At 41.0% G+C, this 14,770-nt stretch overlaps 1 protein-coding gene across 7 annotated transcripts in view; it reads left to right on the top strand.

The window, feature by feature from the left end:
* Positions 1 to 9,813, top strand: part of GPCPD1 (glycerophosphocholine phosphodiesterase 1) — an 80,196-nt gene extending 70,383 nt beyond the window's left edge. For 6 of the 7 annotated variants that reach the window (XM_073339699.1, XM_073339694.1, XM_073339693.1 and 3 more), the window contains 2 exons: positions 2,126 to 2,173; positions 8,078 to 9,813. In XM_073339699.1, coding sequence (XP_073195800.1) covers positions 2,126 to 2,173; positions 8,078 to 8,267 — 238 coding nt within the window. In that variant the 3' untranslated portion in view covers positions 8,268 to 9,813. The remainder of the gene's footprint in view (positions 1 to 2,125; positions 2,174 to 8,077) is intronic. The other variant, XM_073339700.1, reaches the window with a different exon arrangement.
* Positions 9,814 to 14,770: the final 4,957 nt, after the last annotated feature.

The raw sequence follows: 14,770 nt of genomic DNA on the forward strand, positions 1-14,770 counted from the left end.
TGTAAACCGGAGTTCAAGAGACAGTCGTCCTAAAACTCACATATACTGTCTCAGTTGCATATGTGAAACATAGGTGTGACTTCCTTCTGTCAGAGGATGCTGCGAGTACATGGATGGCTAGTTTGAGTGGCCTTGCGTTTGATTCCTAAAAGAGAGAACTAGTTTACAAATCTAAGGCTGCATCTGCACAGCCACTTTCAGTGCTAAAACTTTAGTCGTTCAGGGGTGTGAAAAAATACTCCCCTGAGCGACAAAAGTTTTAGCACTTGAAAAGCTCCAGTATAGACAGGGCTTTGTTGCCAGGAGCCGTGCTCCTGGTGATAAAGCTACCACCTCTCGTTCAGGGTGGTTATTTTTATCACCAGGAGAGCTCTCCCCCGGTGATAAAGTGTGACTACACTGCCCACGTCACAGGACTGCTGCGGCCGCGCAGTAATGTGGGCAGTGTAGACATACCCTAACATGTAACTGGCATTTTTGTTGTTTGGTTTTTAAACTTTGTATACAAGATGTGGGAAAGTTTGCTTAACTGAAAACTTCGTTTTCTATATTTGTTGAAGACACTAAGTGTAATAGGTATTTTTTAATATTTTCAGACATTGTTCTGTTTAGCAAAATTGACTTTCAAAACTGTACATTCGTGTGTAATCAGTACTGCTCTTGTCATCAAGAGGAGCTAGACATAGTTCTCTCAAGCCAGTAACCTCTAGGTCAGGGGTGGGCACATCCGGCCCTCCAGACGTTGTACTCAGGCCCTCGAGCTCCTGCCGGGGAGTGGGGTCTGGGGCTTGTCCCGCTCTGCACAGCTCCCAGAAGCAGTGGCATGTCCCCCCTCTAGCTCCTACGTATAGGGGCAGCCAAGGGGTGCCACACTGTCCTCGCCCCAAATGCCACTCCCACAACTCCCATTGGCCAGGAACCACAGCCAGTGGGAGCTGCATGGGTGGCACCTGTGGACAGGACAGCACGCAGAGCCACCTAGCCGTCCTTCCACATAGGAGTCAGAGGGGGGGACATGCTGCAGCTTCTGGGAGCTGGTTGAGGTAAGTGCCACCTGGAGCCTGCACCCCAACCTCGGCCCTGATCCCCCTCCTACCCTCTGAACCCCTCAGTCCCAGCCTGGAGTACCCTCCGGCACTCCCAACCCTCATCCCCAGCCCGGAGTCTCCTCCTACACCCTGAACTCCTTATTTCTGGCCTCACCCCAGAGCCCGCACCCTAACCCCCAATTTCGTGAGCATTCATGGCTCACCATACAAGCTCCATACCTAGATGTGGCCCTCGGGCCAAAAAGTTTGCCCACTTCTGTTCTAGGTAGAGTGATAAAAGACACTCTTTCTATTCTTTAGAGACTGATAGATTACATTACTTTTGCAGTGCACCCAGCCTGACAGTGAATGACTAAGCTAGATCCTAGAACAACATGCATATTGTGACCCGTGGTGCCTAGGGTAGTCCACCCTGAAAATGCCCAGGGCAGGGCAGTCTGCAAAAAGGAGAACAGATTCTCCCAAAACTGGTGGTTAACACTGTGTAGTTAGATTCACCAACCAGTCACAAACTGTACTGCTTATCCCCCACACTGGTTATTAAGAATCTGGGGGGGGAAAGAAATCACATAGACCCCCTTTATTGCATTCCAGTCTCTGGCTCCCAATCAGCAGATAGTTCCAGTAAAGTGAGATGTTACTTAAAACACTATTCACTGTACAAAATGTTCTTCTGATCCCCAAAGGGCCAGCCACATTACCAGGTCAATTGTAGTTTGGATCTTACCCAAAATACCACTCTGCCAACCAATCCTTTTAGTATCTAAAACCCAAAGGTTTAAAAGAAAAGAATAAGAAGAGTTGTTAAATGGTCAAAGCAATCCGATACATACATATGACTTCAGAATCCATATCTCAGGTTCTTAGCAGCATTGGTGAGTTTGCTGGCTTGTAAAGTCCCTCTGGAATGCATCCAAAGCTTGGATGGGTCTATCAGTCTTGCGTTCAAGTCTTCATTTTGTAGAGCTGTTACTCCAGAGGTGAGAAGCAGGATTCAAGACAAAATGGGGGTGATGCAGCTGCCTTTTTATATTTTCTGCCATGTGACTTTGTATATCCTTTGTCCCAAACACAAGCTCACAGCACTTGGGCATGGAAAAGTATTTGGAGTCCTCTGTCCATAGGTATGTTCCTGTACATGTCGTGTTGACTCATAGGCATAGCCCTGGCTTGTTTTTAATGGCTTCATTGTACAGCTGATTGCCTTTGATGGGCCATCAAGCAGGCTGGGTAGTGCTGATGCCAGTCTGTCTTGGGGTGTCACCCAGATACACAGCATAAGAGATAAATATACCACACACTTATAACATATGATATAAAGATGATACATATGTATGAACAAGCTTATCATATTTAGCAAATCATACCTTTTCCACTGATACCTTACATGGCATATCTGGTAGAAGACTCATTTCAATTTTGTAATATTGGTATCGATAATATTATAAATGGTCACCCATATACCATACAGCGTCACACATCGTCTGTATATTCCAAGTATAATTTTGAAGTTCTTTGTAATAGTTAAACTTGCAGGTCAGTGGTCTGGAAAAGGATCTGCAGTTGGTAATGGTTGAGATTTTAAAACAATTCGTTCAGGGTCCCTCTGCAGTTGAAAAAGCCAACTTTGTGCACATTGATGGACCAATGAAACAAATCAGAAGAGATGTTTATGGTGCCCTGCAAATGGCTAACAATAGGACATGCAAAGTTGTGCATAATTTGGGCACTTAATTCATTATTGTAGGAAGGATATTGAAGAATTGGAAAACGTTCAGAAGAGAGTACAGAAAAAGGGGCATTGTAATAGAGTAGAAAAGAGATTAAGGGACACAGTTGAAGTGTGTAAAATTATAGGAGAGACAGATTCTGAAAAACTTGAGCTAGTAGCTAGTAGCCTTTGAGGGGGGAAATAATATATAGTAAATCAGGCATTTAGAACTTTGGTACCTGTTCTTCTTGAGGTAATAAAATGAAGGACAGAGAGCCAAGTAAACTTATTTCCTGTTTCTCTTCTCTAAATATATTCTTCCTATCCTATACATATACATGCTCTTAGAGTTCTTACGTTAGTGACATGAGTTAAGTTGGCTCTGATTACATCTCCCTGCCATTCTCTCAAGTACAGAAGATCCTTCCTGAAAAGTTGGCACAGAACCTCCTGTTTACTACCAGCCTTCTCATACTCGGGTTGCCTGCTTCTATTGCTTCTAGGTACAGGTGGTACCTGGCAGCAACAGGAGGTGAGACAGACCAGTGAAGTAAGTTTCTAGTTAAGAGAGGGGTTGGAGACCACCTTTCCCCTAAGTAGCACAGCTGCAGCTCCTCCTCCCTGCCACAGCATCACATAGGGATCTCTCCAATCGATCAGGAATTAAGGTGACACTTGTAATGGACTTCCAGATGGGGCACAGTGACTTTCTTCTTCACCAAATATTATTTTAAGTCTTATTGTGAAATGTCTATATTTGAAATTTAAACCTATTGGGTTTTCTAAATTGCCTGTTTAAGATCGGCAGGTGACTGCAGTCTCCTGGCCCAAAAGTAGTTGTGCAAGCCACAATCTCAAGACATAATTTTTAGTCTAGATTGAGTTTTAGTCTAGATTTGAGTTTTGTAGCTAGTTCTTTACTGTCTAGCAGAGAAAAGTATCTAGATAATAAAAAAGGAAAAGGTAGAATTCCTTTGTAGAGGAATCTGAGTGTCTCAAAGGTGAATGTTACTGAACTACTGATGGCAATGCAGTTCAAAAATCTGTTTTGTGAGCATGTTGCTGGTATCAGGGCTCTGAACCACAGCTGCACAACCCAGACACCCAGGGTTATAGGGCACAGAGTGACACAACCTCTTTACTGGTCTGGGTTGAACCCCAAAGTGTCATAACATCTCTTCTCCCAACTCTGCAGTAGAATGCTACAACTCCTTTAAAGTAAGGAAATAATAAGATGTAAGAGGAGAGGCTTGCATATAGCTTCCTGGAGTGCACACACCACCCCGCACACCTATAATATGGTTTGATGGACCAGTTAGTAAGGAAGAGCTCTGGGTAAGCTCAAAAACTTCTCTCTCTCACCAACAGAAGTTGGTCCCGTGAAAGATATTACCTCACCCACCTTGTGTCTCTAATATTGACTGACCATTTTGATTCTACAAAAAGAAAAAGAGGACTTGTGGCACCTTAGAGACTAACAAATTTATTTGAGCATAAGCTTTTGTGAGCTACAGCTCACTTCATCGGATGCATTCAGTGGAAAATACAGTGGGGAGATTTATATACACAGAGAACATGAAACAATGGGTGTTACCATACACACTGTAAGGAGAGTGATCAGGTAAGGTGAGCTATTACCAGCAGGAGAGCGGGGGGGTGGGACCTTTTGTAGTGATAATCAAGGTGGGCCATTTCCAGCAGTTGACAAGAACCTCTGAGGAGCAGCATGGGGGTGGGTGTGGGGGGGAATAAACATAGGGAAATAGTTTTACTTTGTGTAATGACCCATCCACTCCCAGTCTTTATTCAAGCCTAAGTTAATTGTATCCAGTTTGCAAATTAATTCCAATTCAGCAGTCTCTCGTTGGAGTCTGTTTTTGATGTTTTTTTGTTGAATTGCCACTTTTCAGTCTGTAATCGAGTGACCAAAGAGATTGAAGTGTTCTCTGACTGGTTTTTGAATGTGTTAATTCTTCACATCTGATTTATGTCCATTTAGTCTTTTACATAGAGATTGTCCAGTTTGGCCAATGTACATGGCAGAGGGGCATTGCTGGCACATGATGGCATATCACATTGGTAGATGTGCAGGTGCTTATGCTCAAATAAATTGGTTAGTCTCTAAGGTGCCACAAGTACTCCTTTTCTTTTTGCGAATACAGATTAACACGGCTGCTACTCTGAAAAATGCTATATAGTAATTCTTTCTTGAACATGCTAAAAGGTAGTTACAGAACATGGAGGAACAACTGTTATAGCTGGTGGCGTAAGAGAGGATTCCCTTAGGAATGGATCCTCTGACTGAGGGAGGGCGAGAAAGTGAATCCAGATTTCTTGAGTCCCAGTCTAGTGCACAACCACAAAACCATCCTTCTTTCCTTTCAAACTTGTGATATTGGGCACCTTGCTTAACTTTCTGTGCCTCTTGTTTCCCAGCTGTGAAAAGAGGATAGCACTTGCCTATTATACAGGGATGTTGAAGATTCATTAATGTTTTCAAGGTGCTGAGACTCTACAGTAAAGAGGGGTGCTGAGGACAGAAGTACTTATGTACTCCAGAAAGAACTGGGGTCTAGCTGGGAAACCAGAGGCACAGAAAATTAAGTGACTAATAGCTAAAAAGTTAGAGAGTTTGCTAACGATTAAAATAATTTAACAAATTTCTGTATGAAAGTATATATTAAACCTAAATTTAAAAAATACTTTTCACCATTTATTTATTTTTTTCACTTTAGTAAAGCTGTCGAAAATTAAGCTTCATTTTCTGGCTCTCACATTCTAGCACAAAACTGCAATGTTGAGGTTACAGCCAACACAGTGGAATAGTTACATCCAATTTAACAAACTTTAATTGCAATTAAAACCATTAAGGAAAAACATTTCCAGTATTAGTTTTGGTACATAATTGTTTTACATAACTTACAGCTTGGGCCTCATCCACCTAACCGTATTTTCTTAATTTCTCACTATTGTCATGTGTACTCACAAAAATGGAAGCTTTAGCATAGATGAGGCACTATTGGCAGCCCACTATTTGCACTGACGCAAAGCTGTAGAATTTGCGTTGCATAAACTGCAGGGGAATGTTCAATCCAAACTCATTGGAATAACTTATTTTTAAAAAAGAACATATGTTCTGTAAAACTGTTACACAAATTCTAAACTTGGGGCCTTACTTGCCTAAGTGTTCATGTAAATTAGCAGCGCCTTCCTGTAAAATTAAAGTTAAATAGTGTTTTATTAGATGAACTAATGTTTAAATGTTAATGTTCAACTAACTATGTTTAATAAAAGACAGATATTGTAAGTATACAGATATAGTATCTACATGTAATAATTCTACTGACAAGATGTTTACTGTATAATTACTGTTTGGCACCTAAATAGCATGATGACAGAAACATTAGATGTAGATATTCCCTAAAAAGGCTTTCTGCCTGTCATACTGGTTGTTTCACTTTTAAGCCATTTAATAATACTCTATTTAGTTTGTGTATAAACTTACATATTTGATATTTTCCCTTTCACACTGTCCTTTCATATGTTACTTGCTTTGGACTGTAAGATTTTTGAGGACATGGACATAGTCTAGCATGATGGGTCTTAAATCCTGATTGGGGCCCCTGGATGCAACTGAAATATAAATATTAAAGAATCACTCTTTAAATGATTGTTGAGCTCTGAAATAAATTTACTTTACTGTGTTCCTACATGCTTCCTTGGTTACAAGCTTTCTCCTTTATTATGCATTATAAATGGTACTCATGAAAAGCCCAGTATGAAATGATTTGAATATTTTGGACCCGAACGTTTATTTTAAAAGAAAAATATTCCAGTTGACAAAACTAGTGTAGATGAATTAATATTGTTTAGTAAAGCAGATGGAAATGTTTAATGGAATGAAAAGCCAAACTGTTACTGTCCTATTCATTGGTACGAGGCTCTTGAAACACTGGGTACTTCACCCAGTATTAAAACACACTTATATAAATACTCCTATAATTAACCAAATGAGAATCAAGGAAATTTCACCTTCTAAGGCTGATACTGGGCCCTTAAGTTAGATACTGCATGAGCTTCAGTATCTAGTTACAACAGAACATCACGCTGATCACAGAACCACTCTGATACGCCTTTGTGTTAGTTTGTGTTTGATACTGGTGGCACTTAGTTCAGTTAAAGCTTTGTATTAAAAAACTGGTTCGTTACAGTACAACATTTTATACTTAACTAATGCCTAAATGAACTCTTCTTAAAAAGATAATTATTGGGGGTTAAATAATAAGTGAGTTGAAGAGCAAAGATGAAAGTTGGGAGCTACTGAGCGAAGCATGGAATGAACTGCTGAGTTTTTGGGAGATAGGAGAGGATGCAAGTCCATTGAGGGCATGAGAGTTTCATCCTGTTAGGAGCCATTCAAGAGATGATGGAGAAGAACAGACACACCTCTCTTCTACCACACTGCTGCCAGTGAGTTGTCTTAAAAATTGTACCAATATAGAATGCAGTGGCAAATTTCCATGTGGATTATTTAAACATTAACAATGCTTCTTAAAAAAACCTTTATAATTTGCAACAGCAAACTTGAATTTGGACTATTTGAATATATAATGTCAGCCCTTCAGGGCTCCAGCCAATTTAACGCTGACCCTGCTTCACGGACCCCCTGAAACTGGCCCGATGGGGCCGCAGACTCCAGGTTGAGAACTGCTGCTCAAAGGGATTGTCAAGCAAGGGGCAGGAAGTTCCTGCGAAAACTCTCTCCAGCTAAAAAGAAAAGAACGGGGAAAATAGGTTTTCATTTTAACATTATTACTACTTTACATTTGAAATGCTGTAACAGTGCTTTTCCTCTTCATCTTTAATAAAAGAAGGTTTAAAAGGATTTTCTGTGGTGTTTGCAGTGGTACACAGCCAGCTGAAATCTCTGCATACCAAACTCTGGACCTTGTTTAACACTGTTTAATGTTGGATAGTGACTGGGTTATGTTAATATCTTTGGCTCATATATTCCATCTAAATTAATACAACACCACCATCTGTAAAGTCATGTCTTCAGAAGAATAAGTGGATGTTAGTGGTCATGGTTTGCTTGCTTTTTAGCATATCTAGTCAAACTGTTAACCATGCTGATAAAGGACTACCACTTTATATTGCAGAATATGGTTTAGAGAGACAAGTTTCAAGTGTTAAGTACAGATCTACTAATTTATAGAGGTGTTGGCTACCTAATTTCACTCTAAGCAGAGAAAATGGAAATTTAACAGTAGTTTTGTGTAGCATTATTTCTTACAGACTTTTTTTCTCATTTATTCAGGATATATGACTGGATGCCTGAACAACCAAATATATTCCAGGTAGAGCAGCTGGAGCGTCTAAAGAGAGAATTACCAGAGCTGAAAGTCTGTGCATGTCCCACTGTTAGCCACTTCAGTACCGTATCTCTGTGTAAATGTCATAATAGCCATATGGAAATGAATGGCATAGATAATTTACCAAATGCTTAAGTGTGCATAGGCTGACTCCAGGCAGGATTCTGCTTTCTGTATTTAATTTTCACCATTGGAGCAGTGCCATCTATGCCTTCATTTTTTTGAGCAATAACTATGTTCCTATTCCATGACAGTACTTGCTAGAATTTAAAATTCTGTTAAAATGTTAAGCCAGTTATAATTATTATTCCAGTTTTACATCTAGTTTTTAAATCCTCACAATTGACAAGTTCAAAATCTTAAAATAGAAATCAAGTACTGTAACAGTGTGCAAACATGTCTTATAAAATGAGCAATCTGAGGTGTGGTAGTTTCAAAGATGAAATTCTAGAGGTTACTGTGATATGATATTGAAACTGCTGATGTATCATTTTGTCATAAATTTGATTCCAGTACTAATCTGATGTCAGATTAGGAGAGTGATTGTAATGTATACATAATTAGATCTGGCCTGAATAAATTAGTACCTCGTATGCATGTATTTGCACTGATGCATCCAATTGTACAAAACCTTTGTGCCATCTTAAAGTGTGTGTGTGTGTGTATATACAGTGTGTATATATATATATTTTTTTAAGTAAACTGCAGTGCACATGAACTGATTTTTTCTCACTCTGTTAGAACCTTTAGGTTGCTGCCATTTTTTGTTCTTTACCAGCCAAATGAATGGCGCAAAGTTTGTATGTGGCAGTTAAGGGCGAACCACAAGTACAGCTTTTAATTAATCCCGCACAAACCTGCCAAACCTCAAAACGTTACAAATAACTACAAAAATTTTTCATTGGTTAAGAACTTTATTATTGCACAATAATCTTAAAAGAGCAAATGTGTATAATGCACAAATTCTAGAAAATGCATGCTTCAGGTATTTTAAGCATGAAATTATAGGTGTTTGCAATGGTCCGTGCATCCTTGAGGTGCTAGTTGAGTGTGAGGGTATCAAGGATGAACTAAAACACTTAATATTTGTTGCCTAAAACCATGAGCCTATATATAGGTATATTCAAATAAGGTTTACACCGTCTACAGTTCATCTTACTACATGTTATAGACCACTAACTCTTGTATTCTGCAACAATCGTGATTTTTTGCTTTCAAAATTGATTTCTCAGATAATCCTTATCCTCTGTTGGCTGATGTCTGTCCTCTGTAATTTATTCCAAAGTTATAGTTTAGAAAATCCTGTTAGATATGTATGCATGTTCTTCAATTTGTACCTCTTAAGATACTGTCATGACAACACAACAGCTATAACTTTTTACTGAAGTGTTCATGTATAATAAAAAAAAACCCAAATATTTATTTTTCCCTTGTAAATTGACAATGAAATTGATAGCTTGTATTATACTCTTTAAATGCTGTCATTGTTGCATAAAATTGATTACATGAGCAATTGCAAATGTGTTTGGGCCTGCACCACTGAATAGTTTGAGGCAAGGAGTTTCTTTCAGCTTGCCTTGCATATCTAGTTATTTAAATTTCTTTTGTCCTCCACAAACAACACAGTACTTGGAAATTGTCTTTATTTAAAAAAAATAAAATAAATCTGAATTTAAAAACAGATCATTTTTTTCTTTTTCATGAGCTACTTAAACTGGTTTGAAGCCAACTGTTTAGTGGTAAATCATAGCGGTGTTACTTGGTACATCAGTTACACAGGTCCAGATTCATAAATCTGTCAGACTGCAGGTTGTGATGAAATTTTAAAATGTTGTTCTTAATTTCAATTTATCTTGAAAGATGCCCAAGTGCTTTGTTAACCCACCTGACTGATGAAGACCCAGAATGCAGGATTCAAAGAACCAGAGAATTTAAAGTGATAGCTTGTAATGTTAACACAGTTTTCAATACAACATAATTTACAGACTGATGAACTAAATACACTAGAGGGTTGTATGTTTCATTGCTTGTCTAGGCTGAGCTGTACACCCAATGAGAGAGCAGCATATCAAGCTACTGCTGGTGATGTATAGGCAGCTGTGAGGGACACTAGAGGGTCACCTCTGCTTGCACAGTGCCATACATATGAATCTAGGGACTTGCGTTGCTCTGCCAACTAAGATTGGAATGGCTTAATGATGAACAGCAACACTTAGTTAGGACAGTGTGTAAATACTACCATGCTGCATCACCAATGTCAACACTGTTCTTGGCTCCTCCACCTGCACCTATGTCCAGACAAAAAACCTGACCATGGATGCCTCTATCCAGGTCCTGGTGTGGATTTGCAACCTGTGGCCTGCTGGGGAGATCATCCACTGTGAGAAGTGCCTACTGGTAGAATCTCTCAGGAAGCATGTGGGAGAGCTACAGGAGGAGGTGGCTGGGCTGAGGAGCAGCTGTGCACACAAAGAATTCACTGTAAAATGCATATAGAGACCTCCAAGGTTGAGGAAGCAATTCAGCTGGAGAGGAGGAAACAGTTCCTTCACAGAGAGGAAGCTGGCTGCTGGTCACATCTGGCATCAGGCAGTGCTCCACCCCTACTTCCTACCATCCACAGAGATTATAAAAATGGTATGCAGCTCTGGTAATGAGGGATCCTTTCCCCCCCCCCCCCCAAAGATGGAGGAGAAGCCATGTACACCCAAGGCTGGGAAGATTGCAGCCATCACTCCCAAAAGGAAACACATGGTGGTTGATGACTCTCTTCTAACTGGGATGGAGGCATTCCTCTGCTGGGCTGACCTGGCCCATATCTAAGACAAGAACATGCCCAATCAGCAGGCTTGGTGGGATAATTCACATGACTGGTGAAGAAGGGTACAGCTTGCTCAGGAAGGACAGGAGGAGATGTTGACTTCTACATCAAAGATGTAGACACTTGCACTGAGGTCGAGAGAAGTGGGAGGCAGACCTGTTGAAAGTCCCTGGGTAAGGATAAAAGGGGTAAAAAACCAACAGTGATAGCCTGATAGGGGTCTACTACAGACCACCTCACCAGGAAGAAGAGGTGGATGAGTCTCTTTTTTTTTTTTTTCTTTTTTTTTTTTTTTTAAACAGAATCCTCCAAAGCACAAGACTTCAACTACAGTCATCTGCTGGGGAAATAACACAGCAGGGCACAAATTATCCAAAAAGTTCTTGGATTGGAAACCACTTTGATTACAGAATGTGGAGAAAGCAACTAGGGGAGAGAATGTCCTAGATTTGATTCTGAAAGATAGAGAGGAACTGGTTGAGAATTTGAAGGTGAAAGGCAACTTGGGTAAACGTGATCGTAAAATGATGAGTTCATGATCCTAAAGAATGGTAGGAGGGAAAACACCAGAATAGAGACAATGGGACTTTTTGTTGCCCTTCTATGTACTACTTCCAATTCTAATATCTTTTTTGAGATGGGGTGACCAGAACTGCATGCAGTATTCAAGGTGTGGGCGTGCCATAGGTTTATATAGTGGTATGATATTTATGGTCTTATTTATCCCTCTCCTGATGGTTTCTAATGTTCTGTTTAACTCTTTGACTGATGCTGCACACTGAGCGGATGTTTTCAGAGAACTATCCATGACTCTTAAGATCTATCTTGAGCACTAACACCTGTTTTAGAGCCCATCATTCTGTATGGATAGTTGAGATTGTTTTCCAGTATGCATTGCTTTGTATTTATCAACATTGAAGTTAATGTACTGTTTTGTTGCCCATCACCCAGTTTTTGTGAGATCCTTCTGTAACTCTTCAGTCTGCTTTGGACATTATTATCTTGAGTAATTTTGCCATCTCCCTGTTTACCCCCTTGATCATTTATGAATATGTGGAACAGGACTGGTCCCAATTCAGATCTCTAGGGGACACTGCTATTTACCTGTCTCCATTCTGAAAACTCTTCATTTATTCATACCCTTTGTTTCCTGTCTTTTTAACCAGTTACTGAACCATGAGAGAACCTTTCCTCTTATTCTGTAACTGATTACTTTGCTTAAGAACCTTTGGTGAGGGGTCTTGTCAAAGGCTTTCTGAAAGTCCAAGTACACTATATCAACTGGATCACTCTTGTCTGCATGTTTATTGACCCCCCTCCTTAAAAGAACTCTAATGGGGGGGGTATGATTTCCCTTCACAAAAACCATGGTGACTCTTCCCCCAATAAATCATGCTCATCAGTGAGCCTGATATTTTTGTTCTTTACTATAGTTTCAACTAATTAGCCTTATACTGAAGTTACGTTTACCAGCCTGTAATTGCCAAGATCACTTCTGCAGCTGTTTTTAAAATTTGGCATCACATTAGCTATCCTCCAGTCATCTGGTACAGAAGCTGATTTAAATGATAGGTTACACACCACACTTAGTAGTTCTGAAGAAACTCAAATATGAAATTGCAGAACTCTTGGGTGAATCCCATCTGGTCCTGGTGACTTATTACTGTTTATCAATTTGTTCCAAAATCTCTCTTGACTCCTCTGTCTGGGGTAGTTCCTCAGATTTGTTGCCTACAAAGAATGGCTGAGGTGTGGGAATCTCCCTCGCATCGTCTGCAGTGAAGACTGATGCAAAGAATTCATTAAGCTTCTCTGCAAAGGCTTTGTCTTCCTTGAGCTCTCCTTTAGTACCTCGACTGTCCAGTGGCCCCACTGATTGTTTGAAAGGTTTCCTGCTTCTGATCTACTTAAACATTTTTTTGCTGTTTAGTTTTTGAATCTTTGGCTAGTTGCTCTTCAGATTCTGTTTTGGCCTGCCTAAGTACACTTGACTTGTCGGAGTTTATGCGCCTTTCTATTTTCCTCAGTAGGATTTAACTTCCAATTTTTAAAGATTACCTTTTTGCTTCTAATCACTTTTTACTTTGTTTATCCAGGGTGGCACTTTTTTGGTTCTTTTACTATGCTTTTTAATTTGGGGTATACATTTAATATGAGCCTCTATTACGGTGTCTTTAAAAAGTTCCCATGAAGCTTCCAGGCATTTAACTTTTGTGACTGTACTTTTTAATTTCCATTTCATTAGCTTCCTCATTTTTGTGTAGTTCCCCTTTCAGAAACTAAATGCTACTGCGGTGGGCTTCTTCAGTGTCCTTTCTCCACCTCCCCCTCACAACTCCCCCCAATGATATATTGAATTATATTATGGTCGCTATTAACAAGTGGTTCAGCTATATTCACCTATTGGATCATTTCTAGTGCTCCACTTCTGGACCCACTGCTGGTCATCGCAGGTCTGCATGACTATATTATTCCACCAGTCTCTGCTTGCAGACCTGTGCCAGAAGCAGCAACCTCACGGGGGCATCAGCGGCTGTGCCAGTGTACAATGTCAGGGTACTCCTCCTTTGCTGCCTTCTTCTCCTGTAGCTCCATTAGGAAATCCGTCAGGCACCTCTGGTGGGACACAAAATGCTGCCAAAATAGCCACTGGTGCCTCGCAGATGCTCTGCCCGTTTCTGACACCGGAGTGAAAGTGCAAGTAAGAGAAGTTCGTCAAAAGACCCCTCCTCCGTGGTTCTGGTTCTGGGAGCTGTGGGGGGCGTTGCCCAAAATGACAGCTCAGCAGTCTCTGCTGGTGGGCTATTCAAACGTCTGGTAATGTGCAGGGTGGGCAGTAAACTTTTCCCCCAGTGCACCAGGGTCCTAGGGCTAGAACGGCCCTTTTGGGGTAGGGGAACGTGGGGATACAGTTACTTTGACTCAGGTCTGTGCACTGCAGTGTGGATGCAAGAGTCCTAGGTTCTGGCACAGGTTAGAAAAGTCTTAACGTAGGGTTAAGAAACCGTGTAGATGCTCAAGCCCAGGGTTCTCTAACATAGACCAGCTGACTTGAGTCCCACTAACCCTGGGTTTACATTGAAGTGTCGATGTACCCCAAGAGGCAGGAAGGCATGTGTGTTTCTTATAGAGTGTTATAACAAGAGCATGCACGTTCCCCAGTGCAAGGCACTGGGGCATCTCTTTAACCCCTTCCTCTCTCTGTCCAGGGTGACCTCAAACATATGCTTCAGGACCATCTGGTGCTGACCCTGCTCTGGAACTCCAGCCTTCCAGGTAGCTACGATGGGGGAAACTATTATTTGTACGACTGTAGTCGTAAACCATTGTGCTAGGTGCTGTACAAACACAGGACAAAATGACCATCCCTGCCCCCAAAGAGTTTAAAATACAAGTTTAAAACGAGACAACAGCTGGACACAGACAGGAGAATCCAAGGGAACAATATTGTCTAGGTAGACCAGATGGACTATATGGGTGAGTGAAGGGGTAGAACACAAGCAGAGTGAACAGTGTGGCAAATGTCATACAAGTTCTATTATTTGGGCTGGGTTTTTTGTGGGGTTTGGGTTTAGTTAGGAGGGGCTCAGCAAAATGGTAAGGGGCGGAAGGGGACACAGTGTGAGAGCAGAGGGGCAGTTGTGGAGGGAAGCTGAGGTAAAGAGACTGGGGCGGAGCAGAGGGACAGCGTAGCCGCAGTTTGGAGTGGACAGTCCAGAGCCTCCTGCCTGGGCAGCTCCTGTCCCTACGTGTAAGCAGGGGAACAGTCCCGCTATTGTGGGGAACTTTCCTGGCTTCTGCACTACCCCGGTGAAGT

This window comes from Lepidochelys kempii, chromosome 3 (genome assembly GCF_965140265.1).
Source record: "Lepidochelys kempii isolate rLepKem1 chromosome 3, rLepKem1.hap2, whole genome shotgun sequence".
NCBI classification, from domain to species: Eukaryota; Metazoa; Chordata; order Testudines; family Cheloniidae; genus Lepidochelys; species Lepidochelys kempii.